This window comes from Panthera tigris, chromosome D3, assembly GCF_018350195.1.
Source record: "Panthera tigris isolate Pti1 chromosome D3, P.tigris_Pti1_mat1.1, whole genome shotgun sequence".
In the NCBI taxonomy this organism is placed as follows: Eukaryota; Metazoa; Chordata; class Mammalia; order Carnivora; family Felidae; genus Panthera; species Panthera tigris.
The window spans coordinates 28,150,777-28,168,060 of NC_056671.1; the positions used below are offsets into that span (position 1 = coordinate 28,150,777).

The 17,284-nt window shown below is 49.2% G+C and overlaps 1 protein-coding gene across 7 annotated transcripts in view; it reads left to right on the forward strand.

Moving 5' to 3' along the window:
* Positions 1 to 17,284, forward strand: part of TXNRD2 (thioredoxin reductase 2) — a 51,677-nt gene that overhangs the window by 1,079 nt on the left and 33,314 nt on the right. For 2 of the 7 annotated variants that reach the window (XM_042962920.1, XM_042962924.1), the window contains exons 2-7: positions 3,209 to 3,277; positions 10,977 to 11,033; positions 11,379 to 11,523; positions 12,145 to 12,219; positions 14,057 to 14,135; positions 14,694 to 14,756. In XM_042962920.1, the coding sequence (XP_042818854.1) occupies positions 3,209 to 3,277; positions 10,977 to 11,033; positions 11,379 to 11,523; positions 12,145 to 12,219; positions 14,057 to 14,135; positions 14,694 to 14,756 (488 nt within the window). Of the gene's footprint in view, positions 1 to 310; positions 941 to 1,067; positions 1,306 to 3,208; positions 3,278 to 8,934; positions 9,050 to 10,976; positions 11,034 to 11,378; positions 11,524 to 12,144; positions 12,220 to 14,056; positions 14,136 to 14,693; positions 14,757 to 17,284 lie in introns of those variants that run through there. The other 5 variants (XM_042962922.1, XM_007091425.2, XM_042962923.1 and 2 more) reach the window with 5 other exon arrangements.

Sequence of the window (17,284 nt, forward strand, 5' to 3'; positions counted from 1 at the left end):
TTAGGGAGCCTAGGGGATCAAGTGGCCCTGCAGAGGCCTGGGAGGTGGGGAGATGGAGTTGCTCTTAGAGTGGCTTTGCTGACCCCTGGGACTTTGGCCAGGGCACCCCATCTTTGAAAGCCTCCTTGCTGCATGAGTAAGGTGGGATGTTCATGAGGATTAAACGCAGCTGTGCAGTGGGGCCCTCACCCCACTTGGCGAGAATAAAAGATGTATAAATAGGAGCTGCTGCTGCTGCTGCTGCTGCTGCTGCTGCTGCTGCTGCCACGAGCCCAGGGCCCTTCCGGCCACTGTAACCTTGGCCTTAGGGCAGAGTGGGGTGGCCTTGGAGTGGAGTTTTTTGTTTCTACCTGGGCAACACAGAAGATTCTGCCTCCATGACCCTTGGGCAGCAAGGGGAAGGAAGCCCCAAAGCTAGAGCTTAGCTGCAGTGATGAGGAGCTGACAGGACCTGGGCACAGTGCCAACCCCCAACAAGGATGCCCAGAGCTAATTTTGAGCCTCCTCCTCCATCTCAACTGCAGCTTTCTGTCTGAAAGCAGGAAGGCATCTGCCCCATCCCAGGCTTGGGGGTGGCCCATGCCACCCCTGGACAGGAACCAGAATGACACTGCTGTCACCTGTCCCCTAACACCTGTTACCAGGAAGGATGCACGATGCAGGGAATAGTCACAAAGGGACTCCCAAGGTGGTCCCCTGAGGTGGTCAGTGTGCCTGTGGACACACAGGAAAGCCTCCACTTGCCCTCCCAGAGCAGTGTACCATTCATTCAGCCTTGTCAAACTTGCTGGGGGCCAGGCCCCTGGTTCAGAGGAGGAGCAGAAAACTAAAGGACAATGGGCTCAGAACAAATTGGAGACAGACCTTTCTGGGGCTGAGCACTGAACGTGCAGTGGGGAAAGGAAGGCTATGAGACTGTTCAGGGCACCAGAGTGCACAGGTGTGTTCCAGGTAACCCCCACAGAGCAGCACCCACCTCATCCGCCCTACAGGCCCTTGAGGGTCCTTCCCCCTGGCAGGGTATCCCAACCCTCCTACATGTTTAAAGGAAGATTTCCTACACTTACAGAAAGTTCCACTGCTGACCTCTTTCACAGGTTTATCAGACTGAGAGGCTCCTGGGTGTGCACAGCAGGCAGGGAGAGCAAGCCAAGGATAAGCCCGCAATCTACACAGCCAGTTGGTTGCCCTGCCCTCTGCCTGATAGCAGGCAAAGGGGACACAGTGTGGGGCTGGGGACATCAGGAGCTTGCAGGGACCTGTTCTGTCAGCAGGAAGGACCAGCACCAGCACCTGCAATGGAAGGTACGGGTGTTCTCCTGGGCAAAATCTTAGTGTTTCCCCTCCCCCTGTTCACCACGGGGCAGCTGGAGAGACATTGCCCTGCCCAGCAGGTGGGTGCTCTTCGCAGCCCAGCAGCAGCTTGTCTCCAGCCAGCAGTCTGTCCTCAGCCCTTTGGGCTCATATCAAAGCCACCAGAATAACTGACAAAGTTTAGGCCTCTTTAGAGCCCTTGAGTTGAATTTGGAGTTAGGTTCACTGTGGACTGGCTGTTTGAACCAAGTTGTGGCTCCCTTCGATCCCATGTGCACCTCTCACACATTACAGGGGCCCTCAAATGCCACCTGCTGGACAGAACCCGGGGTGGGCCTGGCTTTGGGGTGGGTGCAGTGGAGCGTCTCCACAGGACAGTCTGGTAGCAGGCCACCATCCAAGCACCCGGACACAAGCTCCTGGTGGTGACTCCCCTAACTTCACCAACTGCAAGCCAGGGCCTCCTCTAGGCTCAACTGAGCTCTTGTGTCCTTGCAAAGCATAGGTTCTAGACCCCTGTCTGTGGGACATCTACAAAGCCAGGGTCCCTGAGGGATGCGGTCCTCAGGAGTATTCTCTACAGCCTTGCCCACCAGAAAGGTCAAGGTGGCCACAAAGGCAGGTGCAGTGTTTTCACTTCTCAGGTTCCAGTGTGGCCAGCTGTGCTGGCCTTGGGTGGCAGACCCTTATTTGATCACAGGATCCTGTGCTTCACCAGGAGCAGTGGCTGGCTCTAGACATGCTGAAAGCAGTCTGACCTCCTCTGCCTTTCAACATACTAATAATTTTCTGTTATTTCTTCCTTTCTCTATAGGGACTAGGCCAGTGCCTGGTGCCGGGCCTCTCCATCTTGGGCCCTGTGTCAGAGCTTTGACCAGCCGGCCACACCTAAGGACACACCTACTCTCACCTACCCCCGACTCACTCCTTTGCTCACCACGACCCCCCCCTCTTCTGACTGTCCCTTGCTTGCTTTCCATGCCAGCAGTTTGCATAAGAGGGACAGATAATGTCTTCCGCAGGGCAGGAAAGATGTGAGCGGCCCTCTGTGCCGGGCGTGGGAGTAGGCTTTGTGTTGCCTCCAAGGTGATGCCATGGTAAGCCCAAAAGGCATTTTAGAGTCACTTCTCCCCCAAGGCCCACAGTGCACTAGGCACTCTGAGAGGCCAGGGTGTGCTGCCTGATGCAGGGATTGCTTTTTATATTTTTCCTCACTCAGAACAAAAGGTGACTGTTACAGCCGAAAGACACACTCAAGAAAAGTGTTCTTGTTTTTCGTTTTTGTAATTTTGGGGGTAATTTTTATTTTTGAGAGAGTGTGAGCAGGGGAGGGGCAGAGAGAGAGGCGGACAGAGGATCCAAAGTGGGCTCTGTGCTGACAAGCTGACAACACAGATCCCAACGTGGGGCTTGAACTCACAAACCACAAGATCATGACCTAAGCTGAAGTTGGACGCTCAACTGACTGAGCCACCCAGGTGCCCCCCAAGAAGAGTGTTTTAATCCCATGTCTGGCTTAGAACGTTGGGTGACGTGTAAATTCAGAGCAGTTCTGAAGCAGAGCAGAACAGTTAGGGAGTGTGAAGTTCAGAGCAACTTCTTCTTGACCTGATTGTTGTTGCAAAGGCAGTTACACACCTTTGGCCAACCTCACCTGGCATTGCTTGGTTTCAGGATTTGTACTGATGATGGATACCATCGTTGCCTTCTACCTCGATGTGTGATGCATTATCACCCCAGACCATCACAGGATGGGGGCTCCGATCCTATAAAACAGATCCCGTACCACATTTAACTGGGCAGAGCTGTTTGCCCTTTGGAAATCACATGGTATCTTATGGGATCCATATCCCAGACTTGTCCTGACCCTTCTTCTCACCTCTCCTTTCTCCAGCAGGGAGGCAGGACTACAATCTTCTGGTGATTGGCGGGGGATCTGGCGGCTTGGCTTGTGCCAAGGAAGGTATGTGTCCTGTGCCCTGTATCCTGCCAGTGTGGCGGGGACTCCAAGCTTTCAGGGATGCCTGGAGAGGGCTGCATTGTTCTCGTAGCTAGGTGGAGATGCACCCTGAGTGGCCATGCACAGAATGCATTATCTCTGTAGCTGGCCTGCTGGTCTCTGGGGTCCTACATCCTGCAGGGTCACCCCAAGAGCCTCATCATTTTGCCCTGCTCCCTGCCGCTCCCGAGTTGTCTGTGCAACTCCCAGCAGCCAGGATGACACCCAGGTCTGAGCCTGCCCTCTTGGGCTGCAGCCCAAGGCCTCATGGGAGCTGTCCCCACCCATCTGACATGTCTCCCACCACCCACACCCTTGCTCACTCTTCTGCTACAGCCCCTGGCTGCCTCACTGCTTCCCGAAGGTCTTTCTGGCCTTGCGCCTCACCCTGGCTGTCTGCCTGGCCTGGCCTGGCCTGGTCTTCACCAACCTGGTTAGCTGTGGGGCTCACTCATCTTCCTTCAGTCTTTGCTGCCAAGGGTAGAATTACCCCCTTCTACACACATCTGGTCCCTGCTCCCGGCTCCACTGTCCTCGTTCTTAGCCCTGGCACTGTCCCACAGAGATCATGGTTTGTTCTGCTGTCCGTGTCTAACCAGATGGGTCTGGGCACCCTGGGGCGCTCAGTAAAGATGTGTTGAGTGAAAGGGCTGGACCCAGAGGCATCCAGAGACCTCGTGTTTCAGTTTACCACTAATCTGGATGCGGAACAGATGGCCACCGTTTCACTGGGGGCTCTGCTCTCTGCCTTAGGAGTGCCTGGCAGTCTGCTTGTCTGTCTAAATGATAAGGAGGCAGGTGAGGCAGATGTGGATGAGGGAGAGGGGAAGACAGGAGAGAAATGGTGCCCAAAACATGAAGAGTTGAGCAGCCACCCTGACCATTTAATTACAGCTCTCTGATATCAGATCCTGGGTTTTAGAATCACAGTTGGCATAAAGAAAATTTGCTGTCCACTGCTCTTGCTCTGAGGGGCAGAGGAGGGTGCCGGCCTGCAGTGGAGGGCAGGAACCTTGGAAGTCTCCCAGCTGATATGGGGGCCCACAGAGGGACACGAGGTCCTCATCCCATTGAACCACAGAGCCACCCCAAGAAACAGAGCATACAGACAGTTGTCCCAGTGGTGTGTCTTATAGCAGAAGAAAGCCCTGGATGTCGTGTCCATTCTAGTGTCTTACCTGTAGAGGCACATCTCTGTTAACCCACACCACTTCCCAGGTCTGTCTTTGCCTTTCTCAACAGTGGCATCTCTCCCTGTGGATGATTGTGCTTTTCTATAGCTTTACTGAAATATAATTGACTTAAAATAAACCGTACATATTTACAGTGGACAACTTGATATGCTTTGACATACATACACACCTGTGAAGCCATGTACCGCAGTCAAGCTAGTGAACATGTCCGTCCCCCCCGTATTAGCTTGCCGGGGTTGCCGTCACAAAGAACCACAGGCTGCATGGCTTAAGCAGCAGAAATGTATTTCCTCACTGGAGCCTGGAAGTCTGAGATGAAGGTGCCAGCAGGGTTGTTTCTTCTGAGTCCTCTGTCCTTGGCTTAGAGATGGCTGTCATTTCTCTGTGTCCTCACATGGTCTTTCCTCCGTGTGTCTATGTCCTAATCTCATCTTTTTATATGGACACCAGTCAGATTGGAGTAGGTAGGGCCCACCCTATGGTCTCAATTCTAACCTCTATACAGACCTTGTCTTCAAATAAGGTCACATGCTAAGGTTCTGGAGGTTTTGGCTCCAACATGAATTTTGAGGGGACGTGACTCGGCTCATAACAAACCCCAAAGTTTCCTCAAACCTTGGGAACCCCTTCCTGCTGCTCCCTCTCTGCTGCATCCCCAGACAGCCAATGATCTGCTTTCTCTCACTACAGATTAGTTTGCATTTTCTAAAATCTTGTTATACAAGATGAGATCATGCAGCATGTATTCTTACTTCTCTGGCTTTTTTTCACATAGCGTAATTATTTTGAGATTGATCTGTGATGCTGTGTGCATCTAGAGTTCATTCCTTTTTATTACTGATTAGTATTCTGTTGTTTGCATGTACCACATGATGTTGGGCCAGTCACCTATAGGTGCACATTTGGGGTATTTGCAGTTTGGGGCTATTGTGAATGGTGCTGCTGTGAACATTTGGGTTTGTGTCTTGGTATGGATGCATGTTTTCAATTCTCTGAGATCAATGCCTAAAAGTAGAACAGGTAGGTCATGTAGTATATCTCTTCTTTAGGTATTTTTTCATTTAATTGCCACAGTCTTTCGTGGTCTTCAACGTACAGGTCTCCACATCTTTCATCAGATTTATCATGAAGTGTTTCATATGTTTTCTAACAGCTTTTTGAGATTAAGTCATATACCATACTATTCATTCATTTAAATTGCGTAATTCAGGGGCGCCTTAGTGGCTCAGTCAGTTAAACATCCGACTCTTGATCTCGGCTCAGGCCTTGATCTCAGGGTCATGAGTTTAAGCCCTGCTTTGGACTCTGTGTTGGGTGGGAAGCCTACTTAAAAAACACAAAAATGCACAATTCAGTAATTTTTAGTATATTCACAGAGTTTTACAACTATCACTACATCAATCATAGAAATTTTCACCACCCCCCAAAATTATTCTGTATCCATTAGCAGCCAGTCCTCAGCCCCAGGCAACCACTAATCCACCTTCTGTTTGTGTGTATTTGCCTATTCTGGATATTTAATATAAATATGTGGTCTTTTGTCTTTGTATCTTCCACTTACCATAATGTTTTCAGCACTCATCCACCACACAGCATATGCTAATGTCATATTCCTTTCAGTGGCTAAATATCATTCCACTGCATGGACAGATCACATTTTATTATCCACTTGTCCATTGCTGGACATTTGGGTTGTTTCTACTTTTTTGGCTTTTGTGAATAATGGTACTGGGAACATTTGTGCGCATATTTTTGTGTGGATCTGTTTTCCTGTCTCTTGGGTAGATACCTAGGAGTAGAATTGCAGAGTTGTGTGGTTTGACCTTTTGAGGAAATGCCAGACTATTTTCCAAAGTGGTTGTATCATTTTATATTCCCACCAGCGATGCAGGAAGGTTCAGATTTCTCCACATCCTCTCTAGCATGTGTTATCTTTTTTATTATAGTCTCCTAAGTAGGTGCTCAAATGGTACCTCCTTGTGGTTTGTCTGTGTTTTCCTAATGATTAATGACATGGATCATCTTTTCATGTGTTTATTGTCTATTTGCATATCTATGAGTAAATGTCTATTCACAAGTTTTGCCCACTTTTTTTTTTAAAGATTTTATTCTTAAAACAATTTTTTTAATGTTTATTATTTATTTTTGAGAGACAGAGTACGAGCAGGGGAGGAGCAGAGAGAGAGGGAGGCACAGAATCCGTAGCAGGCTCTGGGGTCTGAGTTGTCAGCACAGAGCCTGACATGGGGCTTGAATCCATGAACTGTGAGATTATGACCTGAGCCAAAGTCAGACGCTGAACCTACTGAGCCACCCAGGTGCCTCCTATGTTACATATTCATACATAAACATATTCTGGTTACTAGACCCTTACCAGGTATATGATTTGCCAATGCTTTTTTCCATTCCATGGATTATCTTTCTACTTTCTTGCAGCACATTTTTAATTTTGATGCAAGTCCAGTTTATTTCTTATTTATTTTGTTGCTATGCTTTTGGTATTTGAGAAACAGTGGTCTTACCCAAGCTCACAAAGGTGTATGCCTGTGTTTTCCTCTAAGACTTGTACATTTTCAGCTCTGACACTTAGGCCTTTGGTCCATTTTGAGTTCATGTATACATAGGGTGCGAGGTAGCTGCTTTGGGGTTTGCAGTAGACACCTTGAACTTGTCACAGTCTGCCTGCAAGTGATATTGTCCCACTTCACATGTAGTACGAAAACCTTAGTATGGTAGCGTGCTTCCCTTACTCCCTTCCGAGCCTTTATCCTATGTGGTCATATGTTTTACTTTTACATGTTATAAGCCCCATAACACATTGCTATTTTTTGTTTAAACCATTACCTTCAAAAAAGATTAAACTAATGAGGAAAAAATCTTACAGATCTGCCCGTGTAGTCACCATTTCTGGTGTACTCTTTCCTTTGTACAGATCCGAGTTTCCATCTGCCATCATTTTGCTTCTACCCTAAGGATGTCAGTGAACATTTCTTGTGATGTGGCTCTAAGAGTAATTAATTCTTCAAGCTTTTGTATGTCTGAAGACATCTTTATCTTGCCTTTAGTTTTTAAAATATTTTCTCTGGGCGGAGAATTCAAGGAAGATAGAGTTTTTGTTTGTTTTTTCTTTTAGTACTTTAGAGACATTGTCCTTCTGGCTTCTCACTTGCATTATTTCTTTTTGTTTGTTATTTGAGAGAGAGAGAGAGAGAGAGAGAGAGAGAGAGAGAACACAAACCCAAGAAGGCCCCATGCTCAGCCTGACACAGTGCTCAATCCCATGACCCTGGGATCATGACCTGAGCCAAATCAAGAGTGGGACACTCAACCAACTGAGCCACCCAGCAGCCCTCACTTGTATTGTTTCTGATGTCATCTGGTGCCTCTTTATCTCTGTGTTCTTTCATTGTGTGTCTTTTTTCCTCTGGTGGTTTTCAGGATTTTCTCTTTTCATTGGTTTTGAGCAATTTAATGAGCATGTGCCCTGGTGTAGTTCTCAATTATTTTTCTGTTAGACTTCACTTAGCTTCTTGGGTCCATGGATTTATAATTCTCATCAAGTTGTGAGAATTTTCAATCATTATTTCTCCAGGTAATTTTCCTGTCCTTCCTCCTCTCCTTCACTATGGGAGACTTTAATCACACATATATTAGGCTGTTCAAAGTTGCCCCTCAGCTCCTGGGTGCTCTCTTCACTTTGGAGAGTTTCTATTCCTGTGTTTCCAAGTTCACTAATAAAAGAGTCTGCAAAGTCTAATCTACCATTAATCCCACCCAATATATTTTTTATCTCTTTTATTGTAATCTTCATCTCTATAAATCCGACCTGGGTCCTTTTGTATATCTTCCGTGTTGCTCCTTAACTTTTTGAACATGGGGAATACAGTTACAATACTCATTTTACTTTTTTTCTAATTCTGACAACTGTGTCAGTTTTTGGTCGGTTTCCATTAACTGATCTTTTCTCTCTTACGGCTTGTATTTTCCTGCTCCTTTGCATGCCTGATGGTTTTCGATTGAATTTCCCTTGCTGGCTTCTAGATATTTTTAGATTCCTAGATACAGTTTTGAGCATGTTCTGGAGTTTGATTCCTTTGCATCTTCCACTTAAGATTTATTAGGCGAGGGACACCTGGGTGGCTCGGTCAGTTAAGCGTCCAACTTCAGCTCAGGTCATGATCTCGCAGTTTGTGAGTTCAAGACCTGCATTGGGCTCTGAGCTGACAGTGCTGAGCCTGGAGCCTGCTTTGGATTCTGTGTCTCCCTCTCTCTCTGCCCTTCCCCCATTCAGTCTCTCTCTCTCTCTCTCTCAAATAAATAAAACATTTTAAAAAATTAAAAAAAAATTTATTTTTAATTTATTAGGCAGGTCCAGAGCTGTGCCCAATCATTTCCAGTGACTGGGATCTGACCTTAATACTTTCACAGCTCCCCAGGAATCATGTGGTTTGTCCAGTCTACCTTCTGGGAACAGGCAGTATTCCCAGCCCTGCATGATCACTGTCTCCTCTGGTCTTTCTGGATGATTCTTTCCTGGCCTCAGGTAAATTCCTCACACATGTGCACTGATCAGATGTCGGGGGTTCTGTGCAGCTCTATCCTCTCTGGTTCTCTGTCCCAGAAGCTCTGGCTGCCTCAGTCTCCCCAGGCTCCCAGCCTCTCTCCTCAGCCATTGAATCTGGTGGGCTCTGCCTGTGCTGCATCCTGAAGACTCTCCAGTTGTGAGGCTCACCTCGTTTGTTTCTTGTCTTCCAAGAATCACTCTCCTTGGAAGAGTAATGTTCGGTTTCTTGAAACCCTTATTTTATGTATTCCGTCTGGAGTTTTGGTTGTCTTGGATGGGAGGGTACATCCAGTCCCTGTTGCTCCATTGTGTCAGATGGGGGAGACAGACGTAGGCATGTTGGAAGAGTCCCCCTTGTTTTTAATTTTTTTTTTAATGTTTAGTTATTTTTGAGAGAGAGAGAAACAGAGCACAAGAAGGGAAGGGGCAGAGAGAGAGGGAGACACAGAATCTGAAGCAGGCTCCAGACCCTGAGCTGTCAGCACAGAGCCGGATGCGGGGCTCGAACTCACGGACTGTGAGATCATAACCTGAGCCAGACACTTAACTGACTGAACCACCCAGGCACCCTCCCCCCTTTTAAAAAATTTTTTTTTTATGTTTAGTTATTTATTTTTTTTTCTTTTCCTTTTTTTTTTCTAAAATTTTTTTTAACATTTATTTATGTTTGAGACAGAGAGAGACAGAGCATGAACAGGGGAGGGTCAGAGAGAGGGAGACACAGAATCTGAAACAGGCTCCAGGCTCCAAGCTGTCAACACAGAGCCCGACACTCTGGGGCTCGAACTCACAAACTGCGAGATCATGACCTGAGCCGAAGTCGGACGCCCAACTGACTGAGCCACCCAGGCGCCCCTATGTTTAGTTATTTTTGAGAGAGAGAGAAACAGAGCACAAGAAGGGAAGGGGCAGAGAGAGAGGGAGACACAGAATCTGAAGCAGGCAAAGAGTCCCCCTTGTTTTTAAAACAAGCACTGCGATCGCATCACTGATCAGTTGAACAAAATGGGTTTTTACATGAAGGCTCTAAAACTTTGTTCTGATCTTGGTTGATAGCCATGAATTGAGTACATTCTGTAGTATGTGAAACACTCATGAGTCACGATGTTTAAGTCGGGCATGCCCTCAGTCAAGTCCAGTGCCCAGGCTGGCGATGCAATTCCCCAAGTAAGCCAAGGGGAAGCCCTTCAATTATCCCTGGCTAATTGGTAACAGGGTCAGAACCTAGGATTGGTGGCCCTGGGAGGAATCTGCTCACAGCCAGTGGGGAAAGCCAGGAGACTCCAGACAGGAGGTGCAGTTGGAGCCCAGGTCTCCCTCCCACTTTGGGGCCTGGCTGATCCTGGACCTGCCATTTGACCTTCCATTTTCTCACCCTGAGAATGAGGTAGCAAATAGCCACAAGGGTAGACCTTGGGTAGAAGCCTCCCATGGTGTCCAGTGGAGAAGAGAGGAGATGAATGAGTCTACTGGGTAGGTCTGGGGAGAGAGCCAGGGGAAGCTCCGAGTCTGGGGCCTCTCCCAGGAGGTGGATACTCCTGTGATGCATGTAAGTATGCTCTGGGTGGGCACCAGGCTCATGCTGAATGTCTGGGCTTGGAGCCAGGTGCCGCAGAAGGCAAGGGAGGGCTGTGGTGGGCATGTGAGGAAGGGTGGGCATCCCACTGGGTCCTGGCACTAGGGTGGGTCGTGTGAAGGCTGCAGTCAAGAAGAGGCCCTAGGGTTCCCATTTATGGGCAGCACAGCTGTGTGGCAGCTGACAGGTGGGGAGATCTGGGTGTGGAGCTGGTGAGAAGGTGCTGGTCCTGGTCTTTCCCTGCCCTTTTCTGGTGGTCATGGGCCCCTAGGGTCCCCAGCCCCAGCCCCGAAGCAGCTGCCCATCTGCTCGCTCTTTTTGTCTTTCCAGCCGCTCAGCTGGGAATGAAGGTGGCCGTGGTAGACTATGTGGAGCCTTCCCCCCGAGGTAGGTAGCCCTGGATGGGAGCCGTGTGTCCTGGGGAAGAGGGAGGAAGGGTGCCTGGTTCATGCACGGAGGGTGGCTGAGCCTAGAGCCAGTCACCCACTGCTAGTTGGCGTCTCTGGCACAGGTCCTGTTTCTCCAGTAAGTCACCATTAATGTAAAGTTCCTTGTTCTTATTTAAAAATGAATCTGACTATAATCATAGACAGTAAATTCACAGGGCAGTGTTCACCTGGAGCATGTCTGAGTTGCAAACAATGACTTCAAGGAATCCTACACAACTGTAGAACAGGAGAGACTTCTAGTCCCCTGAATACAAATCTAAACATGCTCTTCCCAACATGCCAGGCACCAGGTGGGGCCTAGGCGGCACGTGTGTGAACGTTGGCTGCATCCCCAAGAAGCTGATACACCAGGCAGCGCTGCTGGGGGGTATGATCCGCGACGCTCCCCACTACGGCTGGGATGTGGCCCAGCCGGTCCTGCATGACTGGTGAGGAGCCCTGCCCACTCCCAGTGCTTGTCCGCTGCTCATGGGGGAGGTTGACTGCTCCATTAACCCTCACGGGAGCGTGCTATCAGAGAGTGGCCCTCACTGGGAACAGCTCTGTGCCCCACCCCTTGACATTTGGCAAAGTCTAGAGACATTTTTGTCTAGAGACACCACTGGTGGTGGGTGGGGGGGCTGCTGCACCTATGGGGTTCTGCTAAAGGCCCTATGGTGCACAGGACACCCTCACAAAGGTTGATCTGGCCCCAAAGACCACTGGTGCAGGGTGAGAAACTGATTCAGGTTCCACAGGTGGCACCTGGTCTGCTCTGAGCTGCACACAGGCCCCTCTGTGGTTCTCAGATGACCTAGACTCAGGGCCACTGCTGTGTCCTGGTGGCTGTGGCCCAAAGCCCCTGTTTTCCCTGAGTCCAAAGTCCCACAGCCCCAAACCCAGGACAGAGACAGTGGCCGTGGGGATAGATGTCACATTTTCCACCTTTAGAATCACTTTGTTTCTTAGTATTTCTGCTAACCCACTATTTGCATCTGATTGTCTGTTGTGGGACTCTATAGTTATTGCTTCTGTTGTGGTTTTTAACATCTCTTGTTGTGTGTTAATAGGAGGAAAATGGCAGAAGCTGTTCAGAATTATGTGAAATCCCTGAACTGGGGGCACCGGGTCCAGCTTCAGGATAGGTACTGAGGCCTCCTCAGGCCCTCCTGGCCCTCTCTGGGTCATTTCATACCTTGTTAAGCACTTAACTCCTCAAAGGCTCAGCAGTGATAAGACGAGAAGTCCCTGCCCATGGGGTGGGGGTGCACACACGAGAAGCAGGTGGGGTGAGTGCCCTGTGAGCAGAAGGCCACCCTGCAAGCTGGCACCTGCAGAACCTGGAGTAGCAGGGAGCGGGGGGCATGCTGGCAGGATAGCTGGAGCCCAGGGCTGCACCAAGGAGGAGGCATGCTCGGAGCTGGGGCTAGGGAGAACAATGGCCAGAGTGTGGGAGCATAGAGAGGGCCATCCCAGACGCCAGCACCTTCCTTGAGGCAGGTGACCTTTCTCCTGTTAGGGTGGACCACAGTTATGTGTAAGGAGCCCCATGAACCCCATGTTGCCCAGGCCCCACTCTGTGAAGTCCACAACTCACCTCTCATCTCCAAGGCTCCCACACCCTGAACCCCACACCTTACCACCCACCTCCTGGCTCTCTAGGCGTACATGAAGGCACCTGCTGTTGTGTGCTGAAGCATATGTCCAACATGATCATTCTAGCCTGGGACAAGGTCCCATCAGCCCTTTGGGGTCCCCCAACCAAGATGCCGAGATTTCTTCCACCAAAGGATCCTCCCTGAGGAGCCACTACCAGACGGAGAGGTGCCCCAAACTGCACTTGACTCTGGTTAGGCTTTGCTCCTGGCCCTGTAGCTCTTCCCTGTGCCCATGCAGGTCATGGAGGGGACAGTGTTCCCTCAGAGGTCTGGTGGCTCTCATCTGAGCTCTATTTGCTTGGCTCCAAGGAGTCTTCCTGGGCCTGTACAGTAGGCAGCTATTTTGTACCCATGAAACCCAGGACACCTGAGCTGGAGAAGCTGGCCCACCTGCCCATCCTGGGCGTCCCCAGTGATCCCCCCCACCAGGGAGCTGAGCTGTATCCTGTTGTTTTTCCTCTGTGTGGGGCTCAGTATCCCCCAGTGCGGTTTGCTGGAAGCATAGGGCTCTGCCATCCATCCTGCTGGCCCTGGGCAGCAACCAGTCAAGTGCCAAACAGGCCTGACCCCAGGGCAGCTCTAGAGGTGCCCACAGATGGAAGCTGGTGCAGAACTTCTGTCTGTATCCTATGGCTATTGCTGAGCTGTGGGGGTGAGTGAGGACTTGCTTCCTACAGCTTAGGCAGCATATGGAGGCATGGGGCTTGATTGTGGGGAGGACATAAAGTCCAGGAGGTGATAAAGCCTTCCCAAATGTGCCAAGAACCCACCACTACAGGGTGGCCTTCATTATTAGAAGGCGTGGATCATTTCTACACACCATGCACCTGACCATCCTTATGTCCTCATCAGACCTGTTTTCCAGCCTTATTATCCCCTAGAGGGATGTAAGAGTGTAAGAGTAATGTCTTCCTAGTGGGCACCCTTCCTTGTCAGCAGGAGGTTGGTCATTTGGATGGCGGGGATAACTGGGTGCACGTAGGGGCCTCTGTTCCCTGCCGGAAAGTGCCCAGGTGACAAGGATGGACCCTAGGGAGGCTCAGCCACTTCTGTCATCACACACACCAGGGCTGTACTTGGGCTCTCAGAACCATGCTGGCTTCTGTCCAGCAGTTCCAGGGATCTATGGTCCAGGGGACCCTTGGGGAGACGACAGCTATCCTTCTCCCCCTTCATGCTTCCCAGTGCTGTCTGCCCCACCTGAGCTGTGGGCAGGGGGCTGTGGGTCCGAGCTAGGCTTTTACCCATCTGCTCCCTGTTTAATCCCATAAGTGACACTTAATTTACAGAGAAAATATTTGACAATCTTATTTTTATTTTGCAGAAAAGTCAAGTACTTTAACATCAAGGCCAGCTTTGTCAATGAGCACACGATTTGTGGTGTCACTAAAGGTGGGAAAGAGGTGAGTGCCCAGCTCTCCTGAGTGGCTCCTCTCAGGCAGTCCTGACCCTTCCAAAGACCTGGGGTGCCGACTCCAGCTTCATTCAACCCCAGTGATGTTCGCAGTAATAAGTGCTGCTGGAATTGACAGCAGATCTCTCTGAGGCTAGTTGTCACTCTCCATAAACAATGAAACAGACCACTGAGATGCATGTTGTGCTAGGCTGCCTGCTGCGCTGGGCGATAGGGTGGGTGGTCACACCCTTGCAGAATTTTGTGGGGATTGGAGGAGACGAGACACCTGCAGGGTGCTCTGTAAACTGGGGGTGGGGGGTGGTGTTTGGAGTTACAATGTCTCCCTGCCCTCTTCTGTTGCACCCCCTCCTGGCTTGAGTACCCTTGGCAGGCTCCCAGCTCCAAGGGACCTCTGAGCTCCTGGCTGGAGGGTCCACACTGCAGGGCAGCAACTGTAATTAGAAAGTGTGGGTCTCTACCAGGGGTACCTGTGGGCAGTCGAGCCCTCTGCATCTGTGTGCCACAGTACATCTGTGTGACCACAGCTTCCTTGATTTCTTCTCAGACTTTGCTTTCCGCGGAGCATATCGTCATTGCTACTGGAGGGCGGCCAAGGTACCCCACCCACGTGAGTGTCCCCAGCACACAGCCTTCCCTGCCACCCTGGGCACGTTCATGGTCTCTCAGCTCATGCTTCCCACACCAGCAGCATCCCCATTCTTTCTTTTCTTAAAGAAATTAGTTTTTCTATATTCACTGTTGTCACTTTTTCTTTCTTTTTTTTTTTTCAGTTTTAAAGTTTATTTGTTTTGAGAGGGAGAGAGGGTGTGCACACACGTGAGCAGAGGAGGGGCAGAGAGAGAGAGGGAGAGAGAATCCCAAGCAGCCTCCGTGCTGCCATTGCAGAGCCTGATGGAGGGCTTGAACCCATGAACTGCGAGATCATGACCTGAGCTAAAACCAAGAGTCAGACGCTTAATCAACTGAACCGACTAAGCCACCCAGGCATCCCTGTTTCTAATTCTTTCTCATGTCCATTCTACGGAAGCAGGTCAGCAGGGACCCAGTACTGCTGAATCCTAAGAACAACTGTCACTTCACTCTTTAGGTGGCTCTGAGACACCACCGCACCTGGTCTTCTTTATCTTGCTTTGCTGATTCTTCCTTTTCTCTTCAGCCTCAAAATGTTGGAACATCCAGGACTTTAGCCTTTTCTTCCTTCCCCTACCCCAAATCTTGCTTTTAATTGACATAAAATTTATACACCATAAAATGCACCCTTTTAAAGGGTACGATTCAGGGAGTTTTAGTATATTCACAGTTGTGCAGCCATCAGTCTCCACTACCTAATTCCAGAACATTTTCATCCCCAAAATGAAACCTTGTACCATTAGCAGTCACTGTCCATTCCCTGCCTCCCCAACCCCTGGCAACCACTAGTCTGCTTTCTGTCCCTATGGATTTGCCCACTCTGGACATTTCACATAAATGGAATCAGACATGTGGCCTTTGTGACCTGCTTCCTGCACTCAGCAGAATGTTTCCAAGATTCCACATTGTAGCATGTGTTAGAACTTCATTTCTCTTTATGCCTGAGTAATGATCCATTGTGTGGGTAGACCATATTTTGTTTATCCACTTGTCCACTGATGGACATCTGAATTGTTTCCACTTTGAGTTGTTGTGAATAATGCTGCTGTGAACATTTATGTACAAGTTTTTCTGTGGACTTAAGTTTTCACTTCTCTTGGCTATATACCTAGGAATGGAGTCTATGGTCAGTTTTTAACCTTTTGAGGAACCACCAGACTGCTTTCCAAAGCAGCTACACCATTTTAGATTCCCCCACCAATAACATGTAAAGGTCATACTATACTTTCTTGTTTCTTCACATTTTGTAATTTTCTTATTGAAAAATGAATATTTCAAATAAAATAATGTGTTAACTCTGGAAGTCAGAATCTCTCTCCACTGTAGGATTTTGTTTATTGCTATTGTTCGTCAGGTGGTTTTCTGAACTGATTTTGTAAAATCTATATTCTTTGTCATGGGAGGCCACTGACGTCTCTGCTCAGTTAGCTTAGTGGTCAGCTAGTAACTAGACAGAGGTTTCCTTAAACACCTGGAGAAAACACACAGTCTTTGCTGAGGGGTTCGGTAGGCATTTGGGGACACGCTTTTGACATTTAGCCAGGTACCAGAAACTCTGCCTTAGCCCTCACTACCTACTTGTGCTGGGCCTCAAGGCCAGCCAGAGGTGAGGGTTTCAGGCTGTCTCAGGCCTTTCCCTGGTGTGTGCACAGCCCAGTGCCTACACCTGGCCTTCTAGGTCCCCAGGAATACGTGGGACCTTTTCAAAGCTCCAATGGACGTCTCATTCCTTGGCTTTTCCTTTTAAACTTTTGGGTAGTATGTTGCTTGCTTCAGCTGTTATCCATCACCTCAGGCAGCTGTGACATTACATCACTGGGAAGATCCTCCTCAGAGAGAGCTTTCGGCCCTGGGCAAGGTCAAGAGAGGTGGAAGATAAGCCTCTTGAGTGGGGTCTTCTGGGGAAGCCCCAGCCAGGTCCAACAATGACTCTGGGAAGGAGCTTTGGAAGGCCTCTGGTTCTGTTCTGCTCTCCAGTACGTTTTTAAAGTCACTCTTCATTTCTCAAGGTTGGTGCTGAGCTGAGAGATGGGGCTAGCGTCAGTTAAAACTCCACCAAACTCACTGTTCTTACCAAGTCTCCGCCATTTTTCTTGACTAAATGTTCCCTGTGTTGGGGCACCTGAGTGGCTCAGTCGGTTAAGCGTCCGACTTCAGATCAGGTCATGATCTCACGGTTCGTGAGTTTGAGTCCCGCATTGGGCTCTGGGCTGATAGCTCAGAGCCTGGAGCCTGCTTCGGATTCTGTGTCTCCCTCTGTCTGCCCCTCCGCTGCTTGCACTCTGTCTCTCGCATTGTCTCGAAATAAATAAACGTTAAAAAAAATTTTTTTTTTAAAGTGCCCTATGTTGTCACAAGCCTTTGGTTAATTTCCATGGTTCTCAAAAAGTTGAATTTTACTCTTTTTTTTTTTTAATTAATTTATTTTTTTTTTTAGTTCTGGCTGTTTTTATGGAGGGGTGAACTTTGGGAGGTCCTCAGTCCACCATTTTCTGCCAGCATCCC